We start from the raw sequence: 10186 nt of genomic DNA on the forward strand, positions 1-10186 counted from the left end.
AAATTTCTAAATCAGCTACCCTTACACTAGGGTTACAGATTGAACGCTTTCTGACGAAGGATCTCGCTTCCTCCGGCTTTGTCACGACCGAGCTCGCTTCCTGCTTCCTGCTTCCTGCTTCCTGCTTCCAGACCGCGTTTCTCTCTCTCTTTGACGACCGGTTTGTTTCTCTCTTCTCTCTCTTTGGGTTGAGGGCTTGAGGGGGTTGGTCGGTCGCGCCCCAAGCTTCCGCCGCTCCTCCGCGTGCCACCGCTGCCGCAGGAAGGGGCGGAACTCGAGTTACGATATGATTTTCTTTATTTGATTGGAAATAAAATACGTGCAAAATGAAATCATTTTAATTTCTAGTATATTTTCATTTTTGCTGCTTGGGAACACTTGGTCTTGGTTTTCATTTTGAACAAAAAAAAAATATTTAATTAATTTTTTCGGGTACGGGTATGCCTAAACAAATTCACTGTTCGCAGAGTTGCACTTTCTGTTGTTTGTTGCTTCATCTCTCTCTTCCTTCTCTTTGACTTAACGAGGGAACCAAACTGCATTTGTATATGTGGCTGTGGCTTAATTAATCAAAACCCTAACTTAACCTCCGATTGTTCCTTCTTTAGCTGCTGCTTTCTTAAAGATGTCAGAGAAATTCTCTGCAGCGCTTCGGATTGGAGATCTCAACGATTTCATCGCTCCATCGCAGGCATGCATAGTCTCCCTCAAGGGATTAAAAAAGAACGAAAAGCCTGAGGTATTTTCATTTTCTTCTCTTCATCTCAATCATAATACCTTGCTAGCTTCTTCTTGACATGGAAGTGTCACCTTTTAGGTATCAATTGCCAACAAGCAGGTGAAGTCTGAACCTGTTAAAATTTCGCTTAAGGATTGTTTGGCATGCAGGTTAGTTTTTATCTCTCTTCCTATTTCTCTGTTTTTGGGGTGAATTTACTATTCAACGGATATATTTAGCTGCTGTACTTGTTTGTGTTTGGTAAATGCGTAAGGATATTGTTGTAGAATGTAGAGTGAAAAAAATACTTTGTGGTACAATGTTTTGGAATACTCAGGCATTCCTATGAATCATTCAGGGGAACATCGGAGAGGAATATACATCTGGTGATCAAAAGCAAAGTAGGAGTAGAAAAAATAGGAAGTCAGAATGTAAATTTCATTACCAGTGTATTAGGTCTGAATCTGATCAATTTCCCATTTGTAAAGGGGTAACCAAAATTACTAGGAAAGATTAGAAAAACATAAAAATGAGCAACCCCAAGTAATTCTGTAATGTTTCATGGTACACTATACTCAGCACTATATTTCGAAACAACTGAAAACAACTGTTTGAGAAGAAAAGGAAATTATCTAGTCACCCACAGTGATTAAGTTATCACATGCGCTTCATACTTAAAGGTTTTGAAATGTTGTTTTTCTTTTTTCAATCTGAGTTTCCACCACCCTTTGTGTCCAACTCAAATATGGGCAACATTTACATGTTCTTAAGCTGAGCAGTTGTAACTTGCATAACTTGTGTTCACTTGTTTACTATAACAAGCTGCATATATCCCTGAGTAACATAACTTTGTCATACCCCTCCTATTATCACCTGGACGCAAACTTTCACTTGTAAAACAATGAAAATCACTTCATTTGGCGAAAACATTCAAATTTACATGGTTGTGGTTCCATGGCCCTATTATTTGTGGTTTATAAGTTTGTCTCGGTTTTATTGGGATTTAGGAATATATAGTGCTCAATTTTATTCTGTACTAGATTAAAAAATTAGACAAACAATTAACAGAAAGGAAGCTTGCTTAAAGCTTTAATATCTAAGAACCCATAAATGTTTCATTAATTTTTTTTACATGGATCGTGTTTCTCAAGTCTGTGTAGTTGATAATGTCAAAGTGCAAGTTTCTTTGGAATTATGATTTATTTCTGGTATTGCAGTGGATGTGTCACATCAGCAGAGACGGTTATGCTGGAAAAGCAAAGTTTGGATGAGTTTCTGAACAACATTAATTCAGGAAAGGCTGTGATTGTGTCTCTTTCTCCCCAGTCAAGGACTTCTATTGCTGCACATTTTGGCATCTCTCCAATTCAGGTGGCACTTTTGCTTTGCTCATAATACTTTTGGGTTAAATATGTTTTTGTAATTATTTTTTATGGTTTTCATCCCTCCAAAATCTAAAATCACTACATTAAGTCCTTGTTAACGAGCTTTTGTTAAGTGCTGAAGTGGCTAACAGAAGTCCATATATGCATTTCTATTTGGCATATAATATCACACACATGGAACTCTCCACCTCACTCTTCCAACAATTTTTGCTGAACCAAAAAACTTTCCACTCACAACGGTGGGTTTTCCTTCATTTTCACTAAAAGTTTTGATGATAAGAAAGCCTCCCCATGTTTCCCCTTATATTGAATCATGGTAAGTCGGTAACCATAGTTGCCTGCACCTCTCTCTCTCTTTCCCCCTTCATAATCTGATTCTGTTTCACTTGTTTGATTCTCACCCATCCACTCTATGTGCTGCATCTTTTTTCTGTGATGCAAGAATCACACACCATTTCTCCTTCTCCCATCTCCTATGCTTTGTGTCGCCCTCTTACCTTTGTTGCTATTCTGTAAAAACCTACATTACCATCTCATTCTCCCCTTCTATATTGGCCGTTGTCTGACCATTGAGATGATGATTTCTGGCTAATTGACAAAGTATGTAATTGATTGTCTTCAACAAAAAATTGAATTAATTATGAATTTAGAGAGATTATGATTAACACTCTCAAGTTATAAAAATTGACATGTTCAATCTCTATGTTCTGAAATAGCTTAACTACCTCTCTTTTAAATGTTCATGGATCATGGAACAGGAACTTCTTTATTACCGTTGAAAATTTAACTACACCTTTAGAATTTAGACTAATGAAACTATAAGGCACCTGAAGAAAATTGGGTTGCTGTGATCCTGTTTGGTCAAAAAGGGTGACCATCCAAATGGGCATGCCTTCGACACCTGATGGAAAATTACTTCACTGGATTGGGGAGCCATCATATTGTTTTGTTGGTGGTTGCTCTCATTTGCTGATGCTTTCCACTTCAAAACTTGATTCCTTAGTTTTCCGCCAGTTTGACATTCTTGGAAGTTGGAATCTCCAAGCACATCTTTCCACCTAAACACATCCGGCTATGCACAAATTGAACTTGTCCCCTTTCATAATGGGTCTTGGGTCATTATAAATAACCCCATATGATGGAATTCCACAGAAAATGACATGGCTACCATGGGAGTTGAATCAAGATACAAATTATGTATCGGAAAACCTATTTTATGAATCATGAATCAAATTATATCGTGAAACGTAAGATTCATGATCAATAATAAAACATAACATACACAATTAACAAAGACATATTAAAATACATATTCATTATTAATAACTAAAATTCACAAGTCTAGGAGCTGAGATGCTTGATTTCTATTAAAATGTTATAATAAAATAATATTAAAATTTATCATAAATTTATTGATGGGTCCATAAATTGCATCGTATTGTGTAACACGTATCGTGTATTGTATGATACTTACTACACTAATGGCTACACATAAATAAGTTGAGTTAGTTTTTAAGTTCAACCTCTCACACAGAATAGGAAAATAATTAAATAATACAAAATATAGTTAATTAAATAATGTCGAGTTCATCTTGTATCTGGACAAACATGAACCACCCATAGGTCAATACACTTTCCAATTTCCCATCTGCTCAAGAACTATGCCTAGCTCATTATCCCATTATGGAATGTCTCTAACTTCACCTAGCTTCTAGCTCTCTCATGTATAGAATCCTATTGTCATATATAAATTCAACCTCTCACACAGAGAATAGGAAAAATAAATATATAATAGGGTTTGGGAGTTAAGGTGATATAACAGAAGAAAAACCTAGTCTCCACATGGTACTCATGGAATGGAATAAAATAGAAAGCCCAAAAAATAGAAACATGTACCTTACCTTGTTTTAACATGCACATACTGCAGCCAGGGGACCTTCACAACTTTCTCAGGCTAACACATGTGCACTGCCTCCATCTCTCATGTGATGAAATGGGACTCTGGGTTGCATCAAAACGGAGTGCAAGGGATGAATGGTCTCCCTAGGGTGAAAGTAAAACAATGAAAATATGTGCAATGAACAAAGTCTACACATTTGTTTTTGTGATTTGAGGAATTTTTTTGAAAAAAATCAACTTGAGGTGGCAAGTGTGTGGCTGCATGTTTTGCTATATTCCAATTGGGAAGATTTTCACTAGTCTTGTCAACACTTAACAGAGTCTTGTTAACAGAAGGGACTAAATATGGTGATTTCAGAATTTACAGGGATGAGAATCATAAAAAAACTGTAGGGACCAAAACCAATGTGCGATAATTTTACAGTGATTAAAAGATTATTAACCCTATTTTTTAAAATATTTTTATAAGGTTCTCACTTGAAATAATTTTGGGAAAAATTCCAACCTTCTTGTTCTCCCCTGGCTAACAGTAAAACTCTTGGCATTACAGGCTTTCAAAAAGCTGACAAGATTTTTTAAATCCTTGGGAGTGAAGGCAATTTTTGATACAAGTTGCAGTAGAGATTTGACCCTTGTCGAATCTTGTGTGGAGTTCATCACAAGGTATAGACAGAATCAATTGGTTGATGATGAGAGGAGTAAGTCAAACCTACCTATGATTGCATCAGCATGCCCAGGTATAGAACTTAAACTTATCAATATCATATTATAGGAAAATAGTGTCTTTGAAGCACATAGACTTGGTTGCTGGACATGACTTGTCACACGAGTAATGACCCAGCAAAATCCTAAATGTAAGGACACGACTAAGTGAAGTGCATTAAAAATTACATACATATTAAGCTATCATTAAGCACATGTGTATGGGGGCATATTTGAAGTTGAACTTTTGTAGAAGATCTTGAAAAATGTTGGTTTTATATGTATATAAGGAAATGATACTGTACAACAAATTTTATAACAGATAGAGAAAGAGAGAACAGTGTGATATGTAAATATGTAATAAATGATAGGGTGGAGAGAGATAGCCACAAAAATGTATAAATTGTTGTATGAATTGTTGCATCATCACCTCGTCATATGTGTGTGTGTGTGTGTGTATATATATATATCCTGACTTTTGAAGTAGGAATGTAAGCTGGAATTAGGATGTTGTATTTACTGTGATCTGTGTTCCTGACTAACATGGTTCCTTATTTCTGTTGTGATTGCTTCATACTATTTCATCTTTTGAGTTATAAATATAGGGTTGGGCGTTGGGGAGCAGAATTACTTTTCAATGTGCAGAATAGGTTCTGGTTATTGTCTTATTGATGTTAACATCTATGTTCAGGTTGGATATGCTATGCAGAAAAGCAACTTGGATCATTTGCTCTACCTTATATTTCATCAGTAAAGAGTCCACAACAAACAGTCGGAGCTATCATAAAGAACTATTTGTGCCAAGAAATAGGACTCAGGTTGCGTATTAAGTATTAACTCTAAATTATAATTTGAGATGGAAAGACACAACATTTACCCTACAGTTTAGGGAGTTCACCTAATCTTTTGGTGATTATGCTGCCTCAATTGTTAGTCATATGGTGTATTTTGGCATGATTCAATTTCCAGAGTTATATGTATAGTAAAACACTTGATGATTGTTTTAACAGGCCAGAAGAAGTTTACCATGTTACCGTGATGCCTTGTTATGATAAAAAGCTAGAGGCTGCTAGGGATGACTTTGTTTTCCAATTTGAGTCCCATGTTGATGGGAATGAGAGTGACATTAACATGATTTCAGAGGTAGATTCAGTATTGACAACTGGAGAAGTTTTGGAATTGATTCAGGTTATCAGTTTGATGCATTCCCTCTTAATTTATCATTTTTTTTTTCACTTTTAAGTTAACTAATGATATGTATACTCATATATGTTTGGGCTCAATCTTACAGTCCAAAGAAGTTGATTTTAAATGCCTAGAAGAGACTCCTCTGGACAAAATGTATGAAACTAATTTTTGCTTGTATTATTTAATTTCATGTGCTTGTCAAACAATGATGTTCAGATGTAATGTGGTGCTTGCAGGCTAACAAATATTAATGAAGAAGGATCCCTTTATGGGGTCCATGGAAGCTCTGGAGGTTATGCAGAAACAATTTTCCGCCATGCTGCTAAAACACTTTTTGGAAGACAGATTGATGACCCTTTGACCTTTAGAAACATCAAGAATTCAGATTTTCAGGAAGTTACTTTGGAGGCAAGTTCTTGAGAACTTTCTAATATTATTTTTATGCTTTTGAGAAAGGTTGTTATCGGTATCTAGGGTATACAAATATCTAACTATAAAATGTTGAGTATTTAATTATGCATTATAACAAATTGGACAATTAGTAGTTTTTAATAGCCATTTCTAGATTACATAAATTTCCAACACAGTTTCTGGTTGTGATGAATGTTATTTATTTTCTTATTATTTCTTTGAAGTTGTCATTCATTCATGAATAAAGTGTCCATGAGTACCCCTCCAACAACAATCTTTGCTTTCATCTTGCAATTTATGTTGCTTTCATCCGTGCAAATTAGTCATCTGAGGGATGAAATTGTTTAGACATTGTCAATTTGTTAAGATAAAATTTCAGCAAGCATAGAGCCTCTTCAAGGAACAAACCAACATAAGTTACCACTTTTAGGGACAAAATTATATATTAACTCGAGAGATAACTTTGGGGTTTGTTGTGCCTTGTATAGCTATGGTTTGTTTATTTGGGTATATATTATATAATGCCTTGCTATATATGTAGAAAGAATGGGATATTAGTTTTGTTATTTCATCTGGATTTTAATTTCAAAATTAGGTCTTTTTGATTTGGGATTATTGATTGTTATTTGTTATTTTGAATTATCTCATTCTGGCTCAAAATCGGGTTATCCATTAGGATTTTTTGCTTTTGTTGGGTCTATAAATAAATAATTCGTATTACAGTTGAGTCACTTTTTGCGTAGTGATAGATCTTTATAGTTGATATTTTGTTTTCTTTGGAGAGTTTGTGAATCCTAATTAAGGGAGTTCCCTGCCAAAGCCAAGAGGAGTGCTCTTGCTTACCGTTCTACATCATGTTGTCTGTGCAGGTGGAGGGAAAAACTGTGTTGAAATTTGCTCTCTGTTATGGTTTCCGGAACCTGCAGAACATTGTACGGAAACTTAAAACTGGGAAATGTGATTATCATTTCCTAGAAATCATGGCATGCCCATCAGGTACCATGTTTTTTCCTTTATTAAAAATTTTATTTATTTGTTAATTTTTTTTGTTTTCAATTTTTTTTTCATGGGGGTCGTAAAATTGCTAGGTATTGAGCTGAAAAAGCATGCTCATTGATGCAGGTTGCTTAAATGGGGGAGGTCAAATTAAACCAAATTCAGGGCAATCTCCTAAAGAACTGAGTCAATTGTTAGAATCGATTTACATGGAAAATGTAAGTATTATATCAGACAAGCTAGTATTTTAAGTTACACTCTTTTTCTCTACAAGTTTGTCTTTCATGAGGATGCATAAGTGTCTGTCTATAGCATTAATGGGAGCATCGAAAGTCTGAACATTGCCTACCTGGGCACTACAAACAATTTATCATTTGTGATTTTACCTCCTTTGTTATTTTGCACAAACTTTTGGATATTAAAACTTTTGTTTTCCTGGTTAAATATAAAAATAATAATTTTTTCTTACTTCAAGCATGTTAGTTTGTGAGTAGTCTTGGAGGAGTTTGTTTTTCTGTTTTTCTTCCTTATGCGATCAGAATTTTAATTAGGGATTGATTATGTTTCTTTACATGCTAGGTTTTGGTAGCATCACCATTTGACAATCCCATTATTAAAGGCTTATATGACAAGTGGCTTGAGCAGCCTGGTTCTGTGAAAGCTAGGAGATACATGCACACACAATATCATCCTGTTGAAAAAAGCATTACTTCTCAGTTGCATAATTGGTGAGGTGTTGAAACTGCACCTTTTATATTGTTTCTACTCGCGGTTATTTTGTGGTATTAGGCGGAAGGGTACATTAATCCCTGTGCTCTGGCTCCATATGGATATGTTTGCATATTGGAGTCGTCCAATTTTGCTGGTGAACAGATTTTTTAATGTATATAGACCCTTGATCTGTACCCATTTAGATAGAAAGAATCACACATTTTGTAATTTACCATCTGGACCTAGGCTTTGTTGTTCCGGCGGGTCCTCTATTATTTTTAGGATCTAGGTTCTCAATAAAATATTCCTTCATTACTTGTCAGTGAGAGGATGAGAGTGACAGTGCCAGTTGTTGGAGCACAAATTGTATGCTTTACATGTATGTACTCTTAAATTCGAATAAAGAAATTTTTTTTCTATGATTTAGTGTTGTCGTTATTGCATATATTTTTTCTTTCACGTACCTGATGACGTATGGTATATGGGTTAACTGAGCGGCGGTTACAAGTAGCAGGATAAGAAATCTAAACATGGAACAAATATTCAGGTTTTCTGGATAACTACCAATCGGTAAGACCTCAAATCCATCCCAGGATATACTTGGAAATTAAAAACTCACCGGTCAATAAATGATGATGATGAACATGGATTGATGAGTAAATTTATATTCCAAGTTATTTTCTAGTTTTCATCTTTAACTAACGAAGATATTAAAGCTATTATATTAACAAAATTCTTTCGTCGATAGCATTGATTTGTGGAAAATTAAATTGGTTGCAAAAGTATTTTGGCTTTTAGTTACAAATTTTAGACTTAAATATGTTTAAACTACCTTCAATTAAGTTAATTTTCAGAATATTATTTATTAATTTTTTTTATTTTAAATATTTGACTAATTTTTTTCTCTTTAATTTAGTACTTGATATTAGTCTCCTTTTATTAAATGATGACGTGATTGATGGACTGTCACGTCATTATTTAAACGTGTCTGTTATATTATTTAAAGGTGTCTGTTATATTATCTAAACGTCTAACTCATTATCCTTGTCATTGGCCAAATGAAATTTTTTGTGTGAAGGAGGGAATAGTTTTCTACCTAGCACCACACTCACCAACCATTCCACTCTCTTCACATCTTCATCACCACACCACCTTACGCCACATTCTCCACTTCTAACTACATCTCCACCACCCTCCCTTCCATCACCTTCTACAACCTCCCCACCTTTACACCCTTCTTTGTCGCACATTCAACATAAAATTTGGACTCATGTGCCTTCTAGAACAAGGGGTATTCGAGCCAGCTGCATACAATTAGCTAGCCTTGCAACTGCAAAAGGATTAGATATTCTCCCATGCTACGATTCCCTGCCAAAGCCCTTCTATAAAAGGAAGGCCTGCGGGTGGTGGGAAGGTAAGAGCACTCTCCCTTCCTTCATTACTAGTGACAAGAAGTTTACAGCTCAACCAAGGAAAGCTTCCACCATGATCCGGCTAAGACCCTCTCCCCACCCATCCATTTTTGAGGTAGGCGGGTTGGGTTAGCCAAAGTCCCCTCTCCAAGCCCTCTTCAAACGATCTTCTATAGGAGAGCCTATATGAAGCAAGAAATCCAACCTAGTAGAGTCAACATTCCATCTATCAATCTCAACCATGAAACCCTCTTGTTCCACCTCCTCCACCACAACCACCCACACATCCACCAAACCCTAAAACCTAAACTGCAAAATGATTTTTTTTTAAAAAAAAACTAAAATCTGACGTGGAGAGTGAGGTGGACATTTAAATGATATGGCAGATATTGTTAGATAATGATGTGATAGTCTGTCAGTCACGTCATCACTTAACAGAAGAGGACTAATGTCAAATACTAAATTGAAAAAAAAATTAGTCAGGTATTTAAAATAAAAAAGTTTAATAGGTAGTAATTTAAAAATTGACCTAATTGGAGGTGGTTTGAACATATTTAAGTCCAAATTTTATTACTTAACTTTTGAAATTATTCATTTTGTCACATAATTTTTGAATTTTTACACATTTTATTGTCTTGTTAAGTGGTTGTTTGTCTGACTGATCATGTGATATGTTTAACGTATGTGACATTGTTGTAATACATTATGTCACAATAATATTCATATATCATATCAATAATTTATGTTAGTAGTTAATGTGTTAC

At 35.1% G+C, this 10186-nt stretch overlaps 1 protein-coding gene across 2 annotated transcripts; it reads left to right on the forward strand.

Annotated features, from left to right (window-relative positions):
• Positions 1–8432, forward strand: NAR1 (ferredoxin hydrogenase). 2 transcript variants are annotated; one of them, XM_020371444.3, is made up of 12 exons: positions 1–278; positions 609–739; positions 818–888; positions 1936–2089; positions 4553–4739; positions 5396–5522; positions 5715–5892; positions 5996–6045; positions 6129–6300; positions 7173–7299; positions 7426–7517; positions 7879–8432. In XM_020371444.3, exons 2-12 carry the CDS (start codon positions 626–628, stop codon positions 8029–8031), a joined length of 1425 nt encoding a protein of 474 aa, XP_020227033.1. In that variant the 5' UTR covers positions 1–278; positions 609–625; the 3' UTR covers positions 8032–8432. The 2 variants fall into 2 exon arrangements, with proteins under 2 accessions (XP_020227033.1, XP_020227032.1); XM_020371443.3 differs by having other exon boundaries at positions 1–160.
• Positions 8433–10186: the final 1754 nt, after the last annotated feature.

This window comes from Cajanus cajan, chromosome 5 (assembly GCF_000230855.2).
Source record: "Cajanus cajan strain Asha chromosome 5, NIPB_CcT2T_4, whole genome shotgun sequence".
Taxonomy (NCBI): Eukaryota; Viridiplantae; Streptophyta; class Magnoliopsida; order Fabales; family Fabaceae; genus Cajanus; species Cajanus cajan.